Below are 24,113 nucleotides of genomic sequence, written 5' to 3'. Positions count from 1 at the left end.
CGATGTCGATGTTAAGTATTTATTAAAAAAATTGGTATCGATTTGGAGCACTATTTCCATTTAAGTAATTATAGTCAATCTAAAACGGTAATTGAAATGTTCAGGGGATGGTTCCACGAAACGTTACATCTACTATGCGTATTCGCGTTAAAATCAGTCCACGTTTAAGAAACAACGTTTAATTGGATGTATAGCGTACTCCGAGTTCCCGTTTTAACATCACGTAAATATCTTGCTTCAGAAGGTAAAATGAAATGCTTTGGCCGGGATAGCTGCGTTTGAAAATCAGTTTACGTTACCCGCTTCGTACGCAGCGAGCGTATTTTAATTATTAACGTGCACGAGACGTGGAACACGAACGCATGAAATATTTGTCCTGGAGTCGCATCCGTGAATTGAAACATTCAAGAATTTAACAATTTATGCCAAGCTTTTGCGACATTAACAGACTTAATTAAATTATCTCGTAGTCGCGGCGTAATTATTTTTGGCGTTCGATGTTGAAAGGCAAAATTTTAGCGACTGCAATTTTTAATTACCGCGTGCTTGTGTACAAACGAAAATCCGTCCCTTTAAAGAGTTCTAATATTTCGTAGTTCATGAATTATTTCGAAAATTATCGAACAATTGCGATAAAATATATGCAATTACAAATTTCCATTTTATGTAGAAATTATTAAAATTAGAGATAATAAATTCGTATAATATTCATTTGGTGATATAGCAAAGTTAAGTATGTATGGTTCTTGTGCACAAACGAATAGCAAGAGAATGAATCATTCCGATCGATATTAATCGAAGTTGGAAGCAATAAATAGAACTGAATTGCAGATTATGAGATCTCTCGATTCAATATTTCTCTTAACTTTGTTCTCGAATTGCGAACAGAAATTAAATCGGATGTGACTAACGATGTAGATGGTACTGAAGCGGCCTTGAACTTCTGACCTAATTCGGTTATTATACAGATACGTATATCTCCAACCCCGAAATACCACAGCTGCGTTCCGTTTTACAAAATACAAGAATGTATAGTAATAATTAGTACTAGGAACGAGTATCGCGTTCTGCAATTATTATCTAGAAAATAAAAATACCTTAAACTTGTATTTAGAATAATATCGAAAACGTAACGTACAAAAGTGCGTAGAGACTCTGTGACAGTGTACAATTCGCGCAAAACTGCGTGATAGCGTATAATTCGAACCACCTTCCACGCTGGAGTTAAACGAGGACAGCGCGCGGTTGTTCGAATTATTGGACTATCGGTATGAAAATGTTTCACGACGAAAAAAGAGCGTAGCATTGTTTCGTACGTTTGCACAGACGCATTAAGAATCGCTACCTCGTATTGTGTGCGAACCAGAAAAACTGCAAACTTGGAATAACAAGCGCACCGAGATACTAAAACCACAGAGAAGGTAAAAAAAGGAAGGAGAAAAAGAAGATGGCATCGCAGAACGCGGGAGTACTGTAAGTATCGTAAACGGGAGAAAAAAGAAGGAAGGATACAATACCAAGGGAAATAAGAACGATAAAAACCGAGGAGCCGGTGGAACAATGGCGGAGTAAAAAAAAAAAAAAAGGACAAAACCGTGGAACGAGAAGAATAAAGGGCAGGGGCGCGGTAAGCTAGATTTTGTGGACTTGTGGTTCCGTGAGCACACTTCGCTGGCTATCGATCGAGCTTCTAATTCGATCGTCCGCGTGTCGCTAATGAACTGTTCCTCCGTGCTCCGTGATTTCACTGAAAATTCACTTTGCGGACGGCCCTGACGAGTTAATAAAATTGCCAAACGAGCGTCGCATCGGGGACGTTCATCGGACCGGGCGTCGATTCAACTCTGGCGTTAAAGCCCGTTTCGAGCTCTCGTCCCCCCTTATCCCTACCCCGCCGCGTCAGTTCGACCGTGGAACGACATCTTTTACGCTCGAGACATCGAAACAAAACTGTGATCGTTATTTCGACTTCGAAGCATTCTGCGATTCCAGTACTCGTTCGAAGGACAGGTTAACAGGTATTTTGCTGGACCGATGTCTTTTCTCTTTCTAGGTTAACTAGAAATTAGTCTACATCGCAGGTGTTAGAATTTTACCTGGCATTGCTGTGGTCCCTGTCGGTTGGGCGACGAAGCCTTCGGTCTTGGTTTCTTCACTCCCAACTTTCCAGGATCCCCTCCGCCAGGTCTTGACTCCTCGCTGCTACCTGAAACCACAGAGCAGATCTATAAGCCACCATCGTTACTCCACGCGCATCGTCGCATCCTGATAAATCGAGACATGCCCTGGCGCGACGAAAAACCACATAATGCCAAAGCGGCGCAAGAAACCCGTTCACTCTCCTCTTCTCGTCCACCGACGATGGAGCTATTACGCGCGCGTCGATCTCGATGTTTCGAGATTCCCGATCGACGATTTCTTGCGACGCACCGCGAGACATCTCGCCTCCACGCGAGCCATCCTCCTCGCACGATAGTGTTTGTCAGAGGCTTCGACTTACGGAAGATTGATCGTCTGTCGCGTCCTTTTTTGCGATTACCGACCGACGGATAGGACAGAGGAGAGACTGGGGATAGAAGTAACGCGAGACGAGCGTAATGAACGGTGTAAAACAAAAACTGTATTTTTATTCTTCACCGTTTGAGTGACACGATGACGCTTCTCCTGTTCGAGAACCAAAAACATCGCAATCTTTTTCAACATCGAACCTCTGACAAAGTCGCAATGCTCGCAACGAGCACCCCCGCGTCGAGAGCTACAATAATCGCCATCGAGAAGAAGAATACGTTTCCGTTGAGGACAACAGGTAATTCGGGCATAGCCACGAGTAGATAGATTTGCATGGAACCGCGACGAACCGCGTGGCACGCCAACTATAAACGCGAGTTTTCCCTCGACTGTGACCATTCACGGGACCATTGTATCCAACGAGACAATAAGGTTGGAGAATGGACATTTTCAATTATGGCGGACACATCGCAAAGAACAAAACGGAGAGGGCCCCGTCCGACCGGAGATTGTGCTTGGCAAGCCTCATTTCCGGCCGAGGAGCAGACCTACTCCTCCGATTTACTTTCAAGGAGATACGTCCCCTTCTCTCCTATCCTGCTCGTTTCCCTGGCCGGCGCTCAATGGCCGTCGCTGGCCCAACACCACCTGCGCTCGTCTTCCACCGTATCTGGCCAGCTTCCTCTTTCATCCTTGTTTCATGGCGTATCTAATTAATGATTGTTCCAAGAACACCGGTCGTCCGGAGTCTTCTGCTAGGCGCGGAGAGTTCTGCTTTATTTTTAGATGCCAAGGGAGAGGAGGGCTCGCCTCGTTTAGGATTTAATTATCACCGACACCGGCCCGGTGTCGGAGACGTCTCTGGCTATTTGTATGGACGTCGTTCCTTTTTTTTTTTCTCTCTTTCTCTACCTTTACCTCGAGATAGGAGGTACAGCTTGAAACGGAAGGAACTGCGCGGAGTAATTGTTAGGCTCGAAGAACGAAGCGGATAGTCGGTAATTTTGTCGAATAAATGAATCGGGGTAATTTCCGGGCAGGTTCAATTTAAGATGGGGTATTAATGAATGTTCGCTGTTGTTTATGCTCTAAACTAAATTGCGTAGATGGGATTAGATGTTAAAAATGCATAGATTCACGTTTTGCGTTTTATTGCGAGACATAAATGTGTTCACTGAATTCTCTCGCTTATTATATATTACATTTAAACGGAAGCAAATAAAAAAAGCATGAAACACGTTTCCAAATGAGAAAAAAGGTCGACGAAACTAGTAACTAAATAATTCTGGACGTAAAGGACACGCTAATAACTTCAAGAGAAGAGAACCGAGTAAATAATTGAACAACTTCGCCAGATAATTTGAAGTAGCGACAGAGCTGTACTTATGGGATTTTACATTTAAAACTTCAACCCCCGAGGGGCACGTTTCCCCGTTATCTGATCGAGCTCATCCTCCGCGCGTATTATTTTTTCTTTTTTTTCCACGCTGAAGCCATTCCAGAAGATGAGGCTGAAAAAGAATCCGACAAAAACTTTCTTTTTTTTGTCATCCATTGTTAAGGATCCTAATCCCCATATCCCGCAGGATACTCCCACACGCGGGAAGATCTCACGTAAGCCCAAGACCACCAACCAGGAGAAATCCAATTTCACGTTCTCTCAACAATCAACGCGACGAGCGTCTACGTTGATCGTACTCTCTGTACCAGCGCAAACATCCCGCAACGGATGCCCGTTTCGGTGCTCGGACGAACGAACGAAGGGGTGAGTTTGGATCGTGGCGAAACTTTCCGCGCTTTAAAATAAAAGAACCCTCTCGCGGAGAAGGTAAGTGCACGCGGCTCTACCTTTTACCTCCAACTTCTTTCTTTTTTGTCCTGGAAGTTAGTGACACACGGCGATGAGGTAAACAAGTCGGTTTTCATCAACTTCGACGGACAGCGACACACTTGGTGCGCGCGTACTCGCGTTTTACTTTTGGTGTTGCGGAAATTCGATGAAGGATCACGAGATACGTTGCAAAATTTGCGCTACTTTATTTCAAAAGAATATTAGGATGACTCGATCTAACAATTACTCTGTATAATCGTTGTTTGCGTCTCGTTCTCAAGGGTCGCAGTATGAAAACTCGAAATTCGAGTCTCTCGAGGACGTGAACCATAAATTTTGCCAATGAAATTTTCGACCGCAACGGAAACCAAATATCCGGTTGGCGAACTTTCCGTACAGATGCGAACAATTGTCTCGAGACGGGACACCGTTGTTACCACCGTAACCAGTTGTTTACCAGATCCGAGCTGTCTTAATGGTAAGCCTTGTTTAACCGCCACGTTCGAAAACATTTTAATTCAAGCATGGCCAACCGGAACCCGCACACAGGCAAACTTGTCCAGTCGCTCGCAGATCCGTAATGGGACAATTTGTGTAGGCAGAAGCCACACGTCTCGTGGAAGTTTGGATATACGGGCTTGTAACGCATACCATTACGACGTCTCCACCAGGGTTCTCGACTAAAACTTTACTCGTACGCTCGATCGTTGGCTATATGTATATCTTTCAGTTACTCAGTTACATCGTTGACTATCCTTTTAAAAATTCGAATTTTTGGTCGTCTACTTTCGTGACCTACTGGTCTTTCTCGTTATTTCTTATTTAATTGTCAGAACTGCAAATTGAACCCATAATAGTCATTGCACAGAGCTAAAAATAACAGAGCCTACAGTCAATCAGAGCTGCAACCATTCTCCTACCCCTCACTTCTCAACTCCGCATGGCACCAAAACGGTAGTCAGTGGTACCAGCGTGGTAGCGCTCGAAGAGATAAATAAGTCTCTTTTCATTAGCCTCGACAGAAGGGGTCGTATTTATCGGAAGAAGTCGCAGACATCGGACGGAAGATAAATGTGTACACACCGAAGTTTAATAATTTTGTCCCGCGAGCGAACTTGGGTAACGGCGACGGCGTCTGACGACGCAGACGGCGTCGCTCGCGACGTCGAATCCGCCGTTAATATAATAGATTCCTCTTTCCGCGGCGAGGAGGTGCAGCCACGGTTTCATCCGGCCGCAATTTAATAAATCAACGGCTCTGTCTTTGATGCGGCGCATACCGAGAGAGAATTTGATAAACGAGCCGCGCCTCGCGTCCCACGCGGATAATTCGCTCGACCGGGGCTCTGAATTCAGCCCTGGCGCCGCGGAATTTTCATTCCCAACCCTCGCGGCGGTGGCTCCTCCGCGCCATCCTCGCTCACCAATTATAGTTCGTTTCGCCAACTATGGGGCCAACTTTCGATCGCTGACAGACGCATGAATTCGTGATCCAATCGGGCTTCTAGTCGAATATTGGGTCGCCTGGTACCAAAACTCCTTCTCTCCGAGGTTGCAATAGATTATGGAAATTTATCAGTTATTCAGAGTGGTAATTGTTTACGAGTGTAAATATTTAAATGACGAAGTTTATAGTTTCGTTGAATGAAAATCTAGAATCACTTCGCTCTGATTTTCTCCATCTCTATCGACAGTAACTCCCACGAAACCCCGTCGTAATCGTTCAAGGACCTCAACTCGCTCGTTTCGCGTGAACGCGTCGAGGAATTTCACGCGAGACTGCGACGCAACGCCAGCAAACGCACAGAGGAGACACAGAGCCGTAACGTCTCCGCGATCGTTGATTCAACGCATGCACGCGTAAGCCGCGCGGAAGGTGTCAACTTCAGGGTCCTCGGGATCGGCGGGTGGATGCGTTTGTAATTCCATTTACCGCGTAAATGGATGCTGCAACGCACAGACGGCATGCTTAATAAAGTGTACTTAACCGAGCACGGGGGCTGCTACGCGACCTCGTCACGTATCCCCCTCGGAAGGGGTGGCTGGCGGAGTTTCACAGTTTCCTCCTTAACCCTCTGTACCTCAGAAAGCGAAACTTCTCGACGGCTACCACGGCGGCCATGTCGCTGACGAGTGCGCATAATTGCATCGTTGATCGTGGCACGCGCACGATTCTCCGCGTAACCACCAGAGCGTTCTGTGCGCTCGATTGGGGTGGTTTCGTGTTAACGCGGAAGAGGTTCGAGGAATACCTTCATACTGCCTCAGTCGCAGTACAGAGCAACTGAGTACGCCAACTGATTTCCAACTGATGATAAAAAACATCTGGATTCTCAAATACATGCAATGATTCTTAAGTTTCTTAAAGATCACAGACAAATCTCGAAAATACTAATCGCCTTTAAAACTAGAATTCTGTGGCATTCATATCGATTCCACGCGTTGAAGTTTACTATCTGCTTTTTGGTCGATCGTGCGATTAAATCGAAAAGAAAATTCGGTGCTCCAATTGTTCTGGAATTACAATCAAACTCGAAACGATGCGTTCTCTCGGTAACATCGAGCGCTAGTGGCGAGCCAGTAACTCCTACCTATTTTTGTATCGCTCATCTTCGTTCCATTGCGCCGTTAAAAGTTTAACGAGAACACCGCGGCCGGTTTTAATGGTTGTATCGCGTTCGTCGCCCGGGGAGCGGTTAATTGGTAACAATACTCGCGCACGATACTGCACTCGCGATTGGCCGGCCGGTTGCATTTCGCCCGCGTCCCTTTGGGCTTCCCCACTGTCTCAGAAAGCGAACCGTCACTCCTCGGCTGGCGTGCATAATTGCAACGCTAATTATACTAGACAAGCACACGGTTTCCTGGCAGCGTGTACACTTAACAGCCCGCAGAGGACGCGGCAATTGTACAACAGCTCAAAAACCGTTTAATATTCATACAGCCGGGTTAACGGGGTGTTGTTGCGATTAGTTTGCCAGGGTATACCGTGGAACGCGCTGGGCGAGACCGTTTTCGAAATGCGCGTAATTTCATGTGTCTTGTATGACACGTGTTCCATCGCGTCTCCAATGGAACGAAATAAAATTCTCCGCCATTTAGAACTAATTGCAATCGTACATATTAAACCTGTAAATTGTTTTACACGCAAGCTATTCATTTTTCTCTTACAACCACCTTTGATCTTACACGCGAAAACGAATTTATTCTTTCTGAAAGATAATATTGTTCGCAAAATCGAGAGATCTCGTTAGTGGAAATAGAGAAAGTAGTGAAATTGATTAAAACTGCCAGGAAGGGGCGGTGGGCGGTTCCAGCGCGAAGTTCCGGTATTTCGCAATAATCATATTGTTTGTCGCGCAAACAACGCGCGCATCTCGATGCAACGCCGGCTGCTTCCGTCGTCCGTGCATTCTGCAAATCCGCGAATTGTAAACACCAACGATATTTGGAAAGCCGGATATTTATAGATCCGTTTGTTTAACGTCGAAACATATTCCGGTCGGGAATTCAATCGACCGTCCGCGGTGGGATCGAGCTGTCGTACTTACAAATATTATTTCAAGCAACCTTAGTGCGTAATTATCACTCGTTAGTAACTCACGCGTCTTTCAGTTCTTCTTTACTCGCGCTGGTTCATATCACCCTTGAATATTCTTAAGTAAAGCGCATCGAAGCGGAACGAGGTGTGTCGCGTTTCCTCCTCGCCCTCTTTCGTCGACGATTCTCCCTGAACGAGGGTGAAAAGCGGGACGTGGGGTCGTACGGATAAAACGCGCGACTTTTTGCGCTGCTTTTCGAGCAGGCTCGTTGATATTGTAGTTGGTTAGACGGTGGGCAACGTGCCGGCGAAATCGATTTTGGCTTTAGGGATTTAACATGGCAAGGCCAGGCCGCTGCTGCTGGAGACCACTGTCCGTCAGTGATCAGATTTAACGATAATGCCAGATAATTAGATTCCACCTCTAATTCCCGTTACCAATCAAGGAATTATCAGCGGTGGGTAATTACTGGTCGAAATTACCTATTCTCTACAAATATCTTCATCTCCGCTCCGCTTACGTTTGCGGCGGCTCGAACTGGTCATTCTTCGCGAAGGGATAATTAATGGCCGCGATTCAGTCTCTGCGGATCGAATGTCTGCATTCGGATCTCTGCATTGGTTTGTTCGTTTTCTTAGGAAACATCTCGCAAGGGACGCGATTTCGTCGAGCTCGTTGTAGAGTGTAAAGGATTATCGGAATTGAAAGTTGTCCTGGTCGATTAAACATTAATTGTTGTAACCTGCGACGACGAGACGAGAGTTTCGGTTTCGCAGCGAAAAATAAAGGAAATTAAACGCACAGTGGGAAAGCAGAAAACTTGCGAGAACCTTAACCGAGGCGAAAAGTTTCGCCGCGCGAGTACACGCGCGGTTTATACGAGGACCTGTAAAAGGCTGCAGTGAACCTTAACGACTGCATAATGAAAACGATGCGTAAACCGGGGAAAGAGGCTATACGGGTCCCTTGACCCGTTTTCCGAACGGAAAAACTACCCCTTCGCTTTAAGTGGTCCCTGCCGTGAAAAAACGTAAACAGATGTACAAAACGGAACGGTTGTACGAAACGACTCGTAGGTGCTTCCTTTTACGATTGAAGCTTGAATGGCGGCTACTGTTTGGTGCGTTCTTTAATACGATATCGCTGCGTGAACTCTGAATCGAGGGATATGAATTGCACGTAACGTTCTACGTGTGTAGATGGATAAAGGGATTTCTAACCATTGTTTCGCTCTTTATTCTTCTATTTATTCACGTTCGCGTATTTTGTGCTTTAAAAGATTTGATTAACAATCTTCACTGATGATCTTTACGCTTCGAATATTATCTGAACTTGCGAAAAATATTTTTTATTATTCCTCGGTGTATTTGAAAAGGTTTCAAGTCGAAAATGACAAGACCGGAGATACGATTCTTAGCATGTATAAAAAGCAAAGCTCTATCTCTAATCGATAAAAAAAAAAGAGTAGAGCTTCTTTGTTCGATTTTTCCTTTCCCTCTGTTCGAATGTGTACCGACGCGCGTGGATTTATCCGCGATTACCTTCGAAACCACTGGACCGATCTGAACGAAACTTTTTTCGTCCGATTCCGCATCAAACGGAGCAGGTTTTAGGTGTATTTACTTTATCCGGATTATTACCGATTATCCGGATAACCGAGGAGAAACGCTCGCCTCCCAGAAAGTTTTACTCGGGTCCGATCGTCGACCATGGACGGGCCTCGAAGCGCGAAATTTCCGTTCCGGGGAATTGAAAATAATACGAGAAGGGGGGAGAAAAAATGGGAAATTCGCCGCGCAAACAAGCGCTGTTACCACCGTCAAACGTCGTTCGCTGAAAATTCCTGACGCGATACTCGCTTATTCGCGATCGCAACAAAGTTTCGGAAAATTTTTTATAGTTTCCCGTAGCGAGGGAAATCAAATTACAACTTATGATCAAAATAGCGGCGGCGCTGGCTCCTGCCCGCGCGAAACCTAATATCCCCGGGAAAAAGCTCGCGGTGTAACAAATTTTAATCGATACACGTATATCGCGTATAAAATTTCACGGTGAAACTCGAAATGGGATAATGAAATATTCGACTGTAGAATGTACATTTTAATAGCACCACGCGGGGATATCGCGTGTCGCGGTGGCCGGAATGAATGATTCTCTATTCCGCGTTACGCGGGAACATCCATTCGTTGCTACTATTCGATATTTTTGCTGGCGGACGGACAGGTAATTTTCTTCGGTAAAATGGATCGTGAAATAACGAGGAAGGTGAAAATACGTGAAAGGACACTGTCGAAATATCGACACTTTTCGATATTACTTTGATGTACAAAATTGGCCGTCGAAGCAGTTTTGTGTTCCATTTTTGAAAATAACATCGCTGTTACAAATGGACGCGGAATTTTAAAATGTTTTTTAAAAGCTCGGATGATATTAGAAGCGTTAATAGTGTTAGCGAAGATCCTTAACGATATCTAAAGTTTTGAGAATTTTTTTAAAAAGTTTCGGACATTACTTCAAAATCTCGATCTCCAAAATTCAACTAACTCTCTTCTAAAAACTAACTGGACGCTTCACCAGGAATCAGATCCTATTTTCCCTGAAGACCAGGGGCGTTTCGCGCCTTCACCATTCGGATTGAAGCACATTCATTAACTTCTGCTAATCAACTTCAGATATGGAAGATGTTTTACAGCCCTTGTTACTTACTTATTCAACTCCAATGATAACTAACATAATTATTATAAAATATATTTGCCTAAAACTGCACATTTCTGCATTAAAACATTTTAAAACATCTTAATAAAGTGGATTAAAATTAATGAAACTTTCAAGAACCACTGTTCCTATGCTTCAAGTTATTTTTTGACGAAACCAGGCTTGTAGGCAGCGGAGAACCTTCCCCTTTAAAATGGTTTTTGTTTCACGTCGATATCTCTTCCCGTTCCCGAGATATCGTCGTGTAAAGACTAAGGTAATTTTTAATAGTTTTCTATTGTCGTCCTTGTCGCACACTCGGAAGTCTCACTCGCACGTGTCACTGACCTACCTCAAGCGGATCAGCTGCGATCAGCTGATCAGTGTAAACAATAGTTTTACTATTTACTACGAGTTTTTAAAGATGGCCGCCCGCCCATTCATGACTTCGAGCGCCCAGGCCGCTCAATCTTTAAACGCCTGTATCTCAGGAACCGTTTGTGATATCTGGATGAAACAAAAAGCGTTATAATTAGGACACTTTCTGCTATATCCTCAGCTGTTATTTGTTAAAAAATTCGCAAGCCTTCTTGGTGTATTTGTCGATAAAATGTAATGTTACATTGAAAATGAAAAGTTTTCTGGGTGGAAGCCTTGTCCCGAAGCTTTCAAATCCCTATGTTTCGTTAACTTTGAAGTTAGTTTCATCAGAGGGTCTGACGACACGCTGATAGTGAATAGATTAGTATTGCATCGTTATATTGTTAACAATTGCTATCGTTGGGAAATATAGTAATGATTGAAACTTTTCAGAAGTAAAGACAGTAGTGTACGTAAAAAGTCAGTGTAAAAAATATAAAAACGATTAATTCTAAAATAACAATAATAAAAATTGAAAAGTAGCACTGCAAGATATTCGAAAATACACGTCTTCGGATAGCTAACGTAAAAATCGTTATTCCACCGCATAGATTAGAACGTTGCATCTCTCAGGTCTCTCGACATCGCCATCTCCATACGTATACGCGGTGCGCATCGATCGTCTCGGCGTCGAGTATCTCGAGCGACTCCATTCACGATGCATCTATGCAATTAAACGTACAAAAAGGCACGTGCACGGAAGAGGCTCTCCGTGAATGAATGCGCGGGTAGACACGCGAGCGGCTCGAGCAGCGAACAGGCGTACTCCTGAAGTGGGCCATCGTTCCGCGTTCCAGATGCGCGCCGGCACACGGCCACCGTAACGCGTGTTGCAATAAACATGAATATACGATCCCGCGCGTGTGGAAACGGTGGATTCCGCGCGCGATATGCATTCCTGCGAGGCATCGCGAGAAGAATCTTTCCATTCCACCGCGCTAACGCGTTCCTAATCAACGGACCGGCCGTTGTCTGGTCCCATTCAACGGTGAAACGATCATCGCCACGGCTCAGCCAACGATTTTTATTCTCTTATCTTGACGCAATCATTTTTTCGGATTTCAGATCGGTGGCTGTAGTCGAGCCGCGGAACGATTCGAAAGAATGTTCGATGGAGACGATATTTCGAATCGATTTGGAGTTGGGCGTCTGGTTTGATTTCGTTGCCAGAATTTGGGTTGCAGATTTCGAACTTCTTAAAAAAAAAAACATCCACCAACGATGCGTTCTGTTCGAATACGTTCCTCATCGGGATATTATTTTGCGATAACAGTCAGGACGGGTGGGATGGTATTTAGACTTTCTGCAACGGAATAAAAGAGCTCCGTTGCAGAGGTATTCCTTTTATCAGGGCGTTAGCGGTGCAATTTAAAACTGTTCAGGCTGTTCCATTGAGAGACACGGCGTTCTTTGTGGAGACGCGCGAAAACGTATTTTCGGTGCGTCCCGCGTATTTATTCGCGGTAACCCCTTCTGCACCCGTCCCACTCCCACGACCGCGGCTTACCTTTACCCGCGATCCCGACTTTCTTTTATAGAGAGCACTTATATTTTTAATTCCCCTTTGCGTTTTCATCGCCGCCGTCCTCTTCGCCCTCTCCACCTGCCGTCCCCTGCCCAGAACCCCGCTTTTTTATTACCGCGACCGGGCTCTCGCGTTTAATTTTTAATCCACGCTGATTCCGAAATACCCGGGGAACAAAAATTTCAAAGTTCCTCGCTGGGAGCACCACGCGATGCTTTTTAGGATCTGTAAAATAAGCAGAGGGAGCGACGTGCTCGCGCAGGACGCGGATTCGAAACGAATTCAAGGTGGAGGACAGTGAACGAGGGAAGTTATGACGATATTTTTACTTATGGTAATTGTGTGGATCGTTGAATAATATATGCGCGTAAAAATAAGTAAGAATGAACTTCGAGAGTCGACATTTAACGCATTGATGCTGATCCTGAATTTTTTCTAATCGATGGACGTCTGTAGTTGTCATTTGCGTCTACGATTCCAACCATTGGACGTCTGTGGACAGCATTTACGTCGATATGTTAAGAACAACAAGCGTCCCCGGTTTCCAGCTCCGATACTCCGTTATAAAATTGCCAATCTCTTTTTCAATAAGAGCAGAAAGTCGTGGTTGTGAAAGCTAAATTTTGTCACTTGCATCGAGCGGTATCGTTTCACGCAGGAAGTAGATGCCCTCAAAAATGTTACTTCCATCGGTCGAGCGCGAGGCAATATCGCTACTTCCGCAGTGTTGCTTGTACAAGCAAATGCGTCTTCTGCGACGAGTATATTGCGCGGAGCGTCCTAGGCTAACGCATCCCTTCGCGTTGAAATGGAAATAATGCCAAGTCCCGATTTTCCTCGTAACCCTTACTCGCGGTTTACCAACGCAGTGGTCAAAATGGGGTACGCAAAACGTTTCTCGCCTTTCCTTGAAACGCGTCGACGTAAATGGCCACAAATGAAATCGAAACATACGATTCGTTATCATTTGGAGAATTCGATATTTTGCGAATACTTTTAACATATTTGAGACAGTGTCGCTTCGCTGTTGTCTTTACGGCACACACGTATCCCCCCGCCACTACCACGCGACCGTGGATCGTTATGTTATACCAAGAATCCTTTTCACTTGAGCAAACAACGAAACGTTTATTTGCTCCGATTCAATTTCAAATCGCTGTTTATTTTCAATACATTCTGTCAAAACAGGAAGGCTTGAGCATACAATAAAAATAACATCTAAAAATACATTCCCATTGTTGGCTGCATACCGAGAGGTAGATATTTCTACAAATTCCTTAAATATTATAACACTCTACTGTGATCCTCTCGATTGTGAAATTTGTTATAAAACAAATCGAACGTTGCCCAACTGTTGTTTCGATTCAAGTGGAAAATTACAGCCAATTACTATTTTAGACGAATTTTGATAAATAATTCTTGATTATTGATTATTTCGCTCTAAAGGGTTGCAACGCAATATCTTAGCCAGAGGATCGATTACCCGAGGAATTGGTAAAGATCGGTTCAGTGGGAGACTAAGATTGAAAACGGTGCTTTAACGACGTGCAATTGGAGTATCTTAGAATTGGGTTTACCTGAATTTAATTCTGCTTAGTGCCTGAATTAGAGAAACAGTTGTATGTTGCAGCTGCGAGATACAGGATACCAATTACGATCATTGAAAATCTCAGGAAAATGCTATTCGCAATCGGGGCCATAATAAAGATTAATCATTTCACGAAACACTTGCGAGACAAAATACCAAAAAGGGTGAAACGCATCACCCAAAAATTGTTTTCTCGACTTTACGTAACGCTTAGAAGTCAGTGAATTAACAATTGCGCGCGCTCGCCGCAAGAAACAATCCGTAGTCATAAACGTGTGTTTGCGTTTGTAGCAAGTAAAAAGCGACGCTAACGTTCCATGGCGGAGGTAATGGATACGGGGCCAGGGCGCAGCGCCGCAAAATCGAGGATCGAGGCCAGCTCTGGGCAATAGATAGTTCAGCTTTTTATCAACGCTCTCCGGAATATATTGCTGGAAGATGGAGAGAATCGTTAACGTCCACTATCGTTCCCTTCCACGACGCTATCAATCAACCGGGGGGTAAAATAAGTATCGCGAGGCTGGCTGCGCTTAATTCATCGCCGTCGATACTCTCGGATAAAAGCGAGACGTGGCGCGAGGACCACGATGGAGTCTTTATAAACTCGAATAATCCCTCCGGGATACGATATAGCGGACATGTTTACAGCCGTTTTTCAAGATAAATGACTTCAGAGTTGCTGGAAATATTTGTCCATCACTCTTCGCTTGACGTAGCGTGTAATTTTTAGTGATATGTAATTGATAAATTATTCGCATTCCATGTGGCCCCGCCAAGATAAAATAGAACACGAGAGTCATAAATGATGCGATCATCGTTCTACCGTTGCGCTAAATACTTTTAATATTAATAGATATAGTTAATTACTTTTGCCAGTGAATTGTAAACCATTCAAATTAAAATATTTCTTATTTCATTTAATTCAACCATTGTATACTAACCATAAGAGATAAGACGATTTAAAAGTTACTCATCCACTATGAAAAATGATTTCTAATCACAACTGTAAATCAATTAAGAAAAAAATATTTCAACATAAAATTACAACTTCCAATTACGTGAAAAAAAAACGAAGAAAAAAGTGAGACGACTACAGGAAGCTTTACGTCACAATTGTAATAATTAACGGATGGATATCGACAGTCTCAGCAACGCCGAGAGATATTTCGTTAATTCGAAAAACACGACGAGCGAAAGCTGGCTTCTTGACAAAGATTTCTATCTTGATTTAATCCCAGTTTCAACGCTAATTAAATTAATTAATATAGCGGGACAATACGGTACGTTGGATGGTCTTTTGTTCCTGCAGCAGCTTTGATTAAGAATTTCCCTTTGCAGAATCAAACCTGCAATTGTACGTGACGTTTGATATTCAATTTCGCGTTCCCATTTTTAGTTGGGCTCCACGCGAAGAAGCTCGCGCGTACAATGCTTTCCTTTTTCCCTTTTTTCCTTTTTTCGGACGTTTCGTTCTCGCGAACAATTCCATTTTTCTGCGGCTCTGACGCATGAGGTATTGTTAAACAAGATTATCCGCCGCTTTTGTCCTCTCACTATTTCGAGTTACGAGATAGCGGCGGGCATGATAACACGCGGGATGTTATAGTAGATTATTGTTGCGAGGAATACCATAAAATCAGGTACTTCGTACTGATTTACTTCTGCATCGAATTCAAAATGTTCGCCTGCGATCTTTCCTCATCTTTAATCACACGCCACTTATAATTTCACTTTTGTTCGAAAAATTTATCTTCACCCATTATACTTGACTCGTAGAACAATCGTACGACGTAATAAATACTTAGATAGCTACCGTTAAATGTTTTCGAACTATTTGAAAACCTCGAGGAACGAAAGAATTCAGGCTGGATGTAAATGACGCAAATTGCGGGCAACGTTAAGGAAATCTCCACGAAATCGTTTGTTAACATGATTTAGAGATAACACACCACAGTGTTTATATCACCGCACCATCGTAATCCGTTTAGAAGAATTATTAATTCTCGTCCTTCGAACAGAGCTAGAAATTATTAACGACCTCTTTCCCCTTAGCGCAAACAAAATTCCATTAAAAAATATCGGACCAATAAATTACAATAAAACGTAATTAAACTTAGCAGACTGGATCCGAACGCGTTCTATTCCTATTTTTAATCGGAGTGATTTAAGGTTCGAGAGGTCTGCGTTGCTTCCTCCTAGAAAATAGCTTGAGGCTGACTCCAGCCATAAATTATCGTGCCTATCCAGTAACAAACGTTTCCCTGAGCGACTGGGAAAACCTCGAAGACTTCGATCCACGATTCTCCACCGCGCGCGATAAAGGAGCCCCAAAGCCTAACTTCAGCGACGAACGCTCCCTTTTACTGTCGCGGGAGCTTCGCATCCGCGCGCCAGAAACCATCAAATACGAACGAAACCGCTCGACGAGGGTTCGTTCCTCCGTCGTTATCATCAAAGCGTTTCAAGCTGACGCTCGCCTATTTCCGCGGAGGCTGCGTCGCGTCCGCGGGCTGCCACGAGGCGTCTCCTCGTCCTCCGCAGGAACGCTGCACCCCCAGCGCGGTTTCGCGAGTCGAACGCGAACAAGGGAGGCGAAGGAAAATGCGAGAAGGAGGGGGAGGCGGGTACGGGGCACGAAAATCGTGGAATGGAAGGCAGAATCGAACGGGCAGGGGGTTGGATGGGGGGGTTCGGAAGAAATAGAGCGGCGGCGTCGCGATACCGGCGGCCAATAACGTTCGCGGACCATCCCCGCTGTTAAAATCGCTTAAACCATCCCCACCGTGGGCTAGATTTATCGCGGAAGGGCTTTAAAAAAGGAACCCAGGCGAAAGGGTGGGTGGGGCGGGCGAAGGACGATGTATACTGGGTGCGCACCACGTACGTAGTACAGCCTGTTGGAACGCTCGCTTAATTCTGTATAACGAATGCCCGGAAACGGTTACTTTACGACGAGAAAGAATTTCACTCCGTCGAGGCGAATATATCTTCGTGCAGTTAACTTAATTCTATTCTTAATCCGCATAAGTGTTCCTTTTTCGAACGTATATAATATCTGCTTAAATTGTACAACCTGCAATTTGCTTGTGTATACGTCTATACATACACGTGTGTTTCTTAAAACCATCTCAGCTGTAGTTCGAAAAGTACGAGGTTCCTTTAACACGATTAGTAATAGTATTTAAGGGATGCTAGGAAACGAGAACCTAGCTTGGGACACCCTGTACGTACGCCAGCCTAGTAAAGTCCTCCTCGCGGGTGGTGGGTTTGTGAGCGTGCACAGAAAGAACGTCAGACGCGGAGGACGCGATGGCAAAGGGGTGTGCGGGGAGGGTGAAAAATAGGAGCGGATAAAGAAAGGGAAGAGGAAGAGGGTAGGTGGGGGCGGTGGTGTTTCGTGTAGCCGGCGGGAGGCCAGGGCGAAGGAAAACGACAGCGACCACCCCAATTTATAATATTTATCGCCGCTAGCCGATAATGGAATTTCGCCTGGCGCGTTTATGCGCGTATATATACGGCCTTGGCCGACCCCTCTTAAATCCTGAATCGGGACGTATGGCCGGCTTCCACCCTCCCGTAATATTCCTCGTAAATACGCGCTACAGGATACCGGATATATTTTTCCGTTGTTTTTTATTTATCCGTTCCATTTTTGCTTCCTTTTCTTCGTGGATTTCTTCTCTTTCCTCGTCGCGAGTTGAATGTTTGATGGAAATCGGGGTGGAATTCGGTCGTAAGAGGAATGTTTCATTGCCCCATCATCGGGGGTGGTGAAACGGTTATAGCCGACTGATAAATCAAGCGTGAGAAGCGTATGCATCGCGGAATTTATGATTTATTCATTCAAAATATTAGCACTGCGTGTGCCATATTTATTCAGTTCGCATTGAAATTTGCAGAAATAAGTTACTCAAGCTTGAATAAATGAAAATTACCTCTTAATTCACCTGTGCGAATTTTTAAATACTTCGGTACTCGATGAGTTGGTACTCATCTAAGAACACGATAGAATCTCGATAATCTATCGATATGTCTCTGTTCACCGGTTTCAGATGTTGAAAACCAACCTCTGCAAAGTGGGTTGCCCACGTATTCCAAAGCAGTAACCAGTAACTCTCACGCGGTAGAGAAAGATCCGTTCGACGACATTAATTAGTCGATAGATCCCAGGATCGCAGCGATTCAGCGGGGCGCGTATTGTCCGCTCGATCGCCGGAGCGAAATCAGCGGCTGGGCCGTAAATCCTGCGGCGAGAGGCTTATCGATCCGCGCGAACGAAACGGAAAGCGGGCCGAGGGAATGACGCGTAACGAGCGGCTCGTAAATACGTTTCATCGCGTATCATCTATCCCGTTTGTCCGGCCGCAGGCTACATGCGCGGCCATGTTTACGCCCGCGCGGATAATGCGTTCCGTTATAAATTCTAGCCCACAATGTAACGCGATCCACGTGTCTATTTGCGACACGTATACGCGGCCCAGAGCCCCCTCGGTTCCGCCTCCCTCCGGCTGGCAATCCGCGCGGCCGCCACGCGAGAAATCCACGCCGCAAACTGGACACGTCGCAGCGTCACCGGCTCGCTAATTAACCCTTTTCAATTTTCTCGCAAATATTGACACGCGTGCGCTCTCCGGGCCGCTCGCAAGTTTCATCGGGGCCGCAGCGCCGCGAAATTGCGAGATTCCCGCGTGGCCGCTTCCGAATCGAATCGTCGATCCCCTTTTTATTCATCGACGGCGAACGGGGCCGCCCTCTGGGACAGGGTTCGTTCCGCGAGCACGCCCGCGCGAATCTGGGACAACCGGACCCTCGTTTTCGACGCACGCGCGCGCGCGCACCGCTGCTTTTGTTGCCTCCCTGGACGCTTCTTAATTGTGTATTTAGCGGGCACCGCTGGGAGTACGGCTGTGCGAACTCGGGAGCTCGAGCGTATAGCCATTGGTAGATTTTTCGGTTCCCTTTCGTGTATTTGAACTAGTACATTTTAGCGGTAAATATATTTTTCAAATAGGAGTGGAAACGCAGTTTTGCAAGACTCGTTGGTATTAACCCTATCTACATTTATATACACCCTATTCGAGGCTGTACAGCAGTCGAAGCGTTAAACATACACGAGTAGAAGAGACACGTCGAGCTCAAATCACAGCTGAAAGGACAAAAACTGGTCCACGCTACCCAGCACCCCTTCTCTCACCCCCAATCCCGTCATCGACATCAGGCACCCTCAATTACCAATTTTCTGCGGTGAACTCGAGAGGTGTCTAGCTGAAATCACGTCGAAGGCAGCTATTAATCGTTGAATACCTCGCACCCCCGCACAGAGCGGCGAGGATTGTTCAGGATTCTTGCAAGGTCGCGGCCCACGATGGGGACGGAGCTAGTCAAGGCGAATTTCTCGATAACCCAAGTTATTAACTCATAAAGGCCGAGTTAAAGCCGGGCTGGGGGATAGGGAGCATCTCCCGCTATTATCGCGAATTTACATACCCCGGGAGCAACGGGGATGAAGACACAACCGCTCACGCCTGCACACAACCGTCGCGCCCTCCCGACAATAAAAGCTCGCGCCCTCAAGTATGATGGTTTAATGTAGACGCGGCCGTCGTCGAGCGACGGGGCCGCGCGTGATACTCCGGGACCGGTTGATTAATGGATATTGCCGAACATCGATTATTTTCCCGCGTTCGACGGGGAATAATATTTGTCGAGAATTTTTTAAGAGCAGGGTGACGCAGGGTGGCGCAGCGAAGGCATTAGGAAATTGGTACCGCTGTGTCGGCGGTGTTTGACAACTTTATGTAAAGTACAATGGGGTGCATAATCGTCTAAAAGTGTTACCGTACCGAATGAATCTTTATTATACGTGTACGCTTTGTGGTAATGAATTGTCAGTCGAACATATTGGATATTGAACAATAGTAATATAAAATTTGATGAATCTGAATCGCTTAGAAAAATGCAAAGTGTTTCTGACATTTGCGACACAAGGGAGGATGAGCGATCCTTTATGAGAGCGTAAATTAGCAAAGTGTACGATATTTTTCGTACACGGTTTTGTTTTCGAAAGAAGCGAATTTACCGAGTGGTCGATAAATCGCCAAATGCATTCAAGATGCACTTGAACCCCAGGCACATTTCTGTTGCGTGATAAATTCGCGATTATGACGGACGCTTAACATTTCTCAGGGAACCAAGGACGGTTCACTTTCGAAACAATTACGTTGCAAAAGGGGGGTAACTTTTTAACAACACTTTCCTCTTTATAGTCGTTATGGTGGCAAAGTAACGCGGCTACGCTCGCGTAAACAAGTGCGCTTTACGGCTTAGGTTTAAGACGCAAGTTTTTAATGACCGTCAGTGGCCCCCTAACTGGATTGCATTAACGCTTTCAGGTGTGTATTGCCATAAGTTAATGGATCTTGTGGAATATACCCGACATTTAGACGCGCCAGCACCTTCTACGTTCTAGCAGAACGACCTCGTTCGAGAGTTAAATGAAACAAAGATCCTTCAACTGAATTCAAGAGGGTTGTCTTTTCATAACTCCTGTACTTTACTATAATGCATTCAAGTAACTGATTTAGCGATACAATAAGTTTATTTTAGATGGGCTAAAAGGATAAGGTTCGTACGAAGAGATTTTATCTAAGAATTATAGCAAAATGTTCAAAAACAATTGCGCCAATTTCCATTTCTACTTTCTCTCGAAAACCTTTCCTAGCTCTAAATTTGTTGCAACATTTTTTATTTATACTCGACCTACGAACAGCAAGCGCAATATTTCGTAGAAATCGTAAGCGAGAAAAGTGGACCGGTTGAAGGAGAAGGGGTGAAAGAAAATAGGGGAAGAATCGTCAGGACAATAAGAAGAATAGCTCAGGGCACAATCGGAATAAGGACAAAGAATGAACAAGATAAGGGGGCGGTAGGAGGGCGAGTGGGGGGATGAAAAGGGATAGAGCGATAAAGGGAGGGTGAGTCCGTCGAGATGTGAAATGGGTTTAATTAATCTCCGCCTAATTGTGTCAGGGACCTGAGATTTCCAGGGACGTATTAATTTATGCCGCCAAATTATGCAGCCCCAGCAGGTGAACGCTTCCGCCATTTCAGGACTTCGCCGGATCCGCGCTGTAATTGCGCCGAGTGTTCAAATAACTCAGTCTTCAATGTGCCCTCTTTTTGCCACCGTATATTCTAGCTACCGCGATGTTTTGTACAAGTTTTACAACCGGCAGTGTGTCTAAGTATCTCGCGTCGATTCGAATAACTCGACGGAACTTTAAATAGTCGAAGAAAATTGTAACGTACTATTCAAGACCTTTATGGACAGAATTTCGTGTTAATTTCGTGTTAACTGTGGAAATAAGAAAATGTAATTTCTTACATCCCCCTTATTTTTTTATTTCAACTTGAAATATAATAGTCGCGATAAAATTGAAATTTTGTTAAGCAACAACTAGAATGTGAGATCTTTCGATACTTTGAACCCAGTGCCTTTGATTACGCAATTTATTATGTAGAATTGGAAAGAATATTCAAACTACCCCTGTTAATGGCGCCACGCTCGTATCACTAGCAGCAGCGGCCCTATCCCAAATTCAGCATCAGGAAGTTTTAGCCTACAATGCTCCGTAAGCCGACCAGCGATCAATAATTCCCTTTACAGTATCAGCGATGTTTAATACCTTCTCTCACCCCGCGCTTCTTATCTCGTTCAAAAAGGACTTCCATTTACTCGATCGTGATGTTAACAAGATCCGGCGGCTCGTAATCGCCGTTAAATGAGACTTCGTTCGAAAAGAAGAGGCCACTATTAGCCATTAGAGGGTTCGTGAAAATTTCACGCGAAGCGAAATCCTTGGCGTTAATACGCTAGATCGCGATACGCTTGCTTGACACGCCACGAATACATCCTCGATGCGATCGAAGTGATCGAAAAAATTCAGAGGAGAATCGATTTGTGCGTGGCGTCGAAACGCGTGTCGAAGAGAGCGGAGAGCTCGGAGCAACCGCGACGCGGGGGATGCGCAGAGCGACAGGATGAAAATGGCGAAAGCGTGCGTGTCGATCGGTGGCTAGACGTGTGAGTAAACTCGCGCTCTTATCGTGGACCAGTGTGTGCAGCCAAGAGATAGCGGGTGGCACGTCAAAGAGAATAAGCGATCGATACTCGATGGCCCCTTTGTCGAGGGATTAGCTCGCGGCTTCCGCGTGCACACGAACGTGGCGGCCGAAAGGGAGGAGAACGCGAGTCAACAGGGACCAGAGAAATCCTTGCATCGAGCGTAAGCTGCGGCCACTCGGCCACCAGGAACCGCATTACACGGCTGATCCGAGGAAAAATTGTTTCCGTTCGAATAGTATCGAATGTACAGCTCGATCGAGATCGAGCGAATCGTCGTCGCGCGTGGAAGATTAAGGGAAACCACTTTCCCTTCCACGCTTGCTTACCTTTTCGAAGCAATGAGAACACTCGACCGTTTCATTTTCCATCGAGACGTTCGTCGTTTCGTTTCGTTTCAACACGTTTGTTATTTATCGTTGAGGTATTCCTGTCTGGGAAAATTATTTCCGCGTTTTTACGTCATCCCCGGGAGAAGGCGCGTCGTTGAAACGAATTCTTGCACTTTTAACGCGCAAACGGCACGATAAGTATCCAGAAAGGAACGAAGTTAAGCCAGCAATGCGCCGTGCCGTTCCGTTATTTCATGATGAAGGCACTTGCAGTTAAATGGAACGAAGAAATGGTATCTCGAGTTGTTTCTTCATTTCTACCCCCCGTCCCGCCTCGCCCTCCTTCCGCCAGGGTTACACCGAACCGTTCCGCTCTCCTTTCCGGCACTCTTGTCTTTGTGAGAAACGCGTTTTTAATTAACCGTTAAAGAAAATCCATTACTGTGCGTTTCGTCGAGTTCTAGGTTAGGTTGAGTTTGCAAGCTAGCAAAAGAAATAGAGATGGGACCAGTTATGTTTATCGATGCAGGAAGAAGTGTAATAATTATTGAATGATGATTCGACACCCTTAAATTATTTCTTATAGAGCCTACCAGATTCAACTGAAGTATTTAATTGTATTTTCCGTATGCTTTGCGCACCATCGCCGAAGGCACGTTTATTTTCATTCCTTCAGGTGGACGTCTCCACGTGACGTAAAGGATATAACCCGAAGATGGAAGCAAAAGATAACAAGATTGAAAAGAAACGAGAATCCTTCAATACGGTTCTCAGAAATGGAAAGGACTAACGTTCGTATTGCCCGCGAAGAGACCAGGTCAGGTTGACACATGGACGCACACCGCCACCCCCTTATAGCGTTCCGTTTTTGTCGTGGTTTTCATTTTATAGATGGATCGCGTCGTGGTTTACGTTCTCGCGCAAAACGAACAAGACACAGATCCACGTTCTCTATTTACCTTCAGAACCAATCCGCTTTTGCTGATCCGGCATAGTTCGATTTTTACCACATCGCGTGTGACTCGGTAATATTTTTTATGTTACCATCTCCCAAATAAATATGATTTTTTTCTAACCTTATTGTCTCAACGTTGCACGTGTGTCGATTTATGGAGACAATTTTTTTTAATGGATTAATAAACAATTTTATCGATATTTCATTGTTCGAATGAAATGAAACAAGTGGTTTCCAGATTGCTAAACGCTTTTTGCGAATTAGAGGTTTTCCAACTTCACTTTTAACCGAAAGTAATGTTTCATTTTTCAGTTGGTATCTTTACAGTGTTCACGGAGCACGTTTTCATTATAAACTTCTGAAGAATTTCCAATATCGTCTCAAAGTAAGGACACACGAAGTACATAAAACAGGATTATAACTAATACCTAGATACATAATTTTTCGCATAGCGTTCTGGTACAAGCAGACCATGTGTCTCTTCTTACGATATAGAATAATTAATTTATAGTAATAATAGTAACGAAAATGTGCGTAGAATAAATAAAGCTTTAATAGTTCGCGAATACGTCGTCGAGCCGTGATATCGAGCCGGG

At 44.8% G+C, this 24,113-nt stretch overlaps 1 protein-coding gene across 8 annotated transcripts in view; it reads right to left on the bottom strand.

The window, feature by feature from the left end:
- Positions 1–24,113, bottom strand: part of LOC143422621 (uncharacterized) — a 458,375-nt gene that overhangs the window by 110,431 nt on the left and 323,831 nt on the right. For all 8 annotated transcript variants that reach the window (XM_076893399.1, XM_076893398.1, XM_076893405.1 and 5 more), the window contains one exon: positions 2,097–2,206. In XM_076893399.1, the coding sequence (XP_076749514.1) occupies positions 2,097–2,206 (110 nt within the window). The remainder of the gene's footprint in view (positions 1–2,096; positions 2,207–24,113) is intronic.

Source organism: Xylocopa sonorina, chromosome 4 (assembly GCF_050948175.1).
Source record: "Xylocopa sonorina isolate GNS202 chromosome 4, iyXylSono1_principal, whole genome shotgun sequence".
In the NCBI taxonomy this organism is placed as follows: domain Eukaryota; kingdom Metazoa; phylum Arthropoda; class Insecta; order Hymenoptera; family Apidae; genus Xylocopa; species Xylocopa sonorina.
This window is presented reverse-complemented; position numbering and strand designations above follow the sequence as displayed.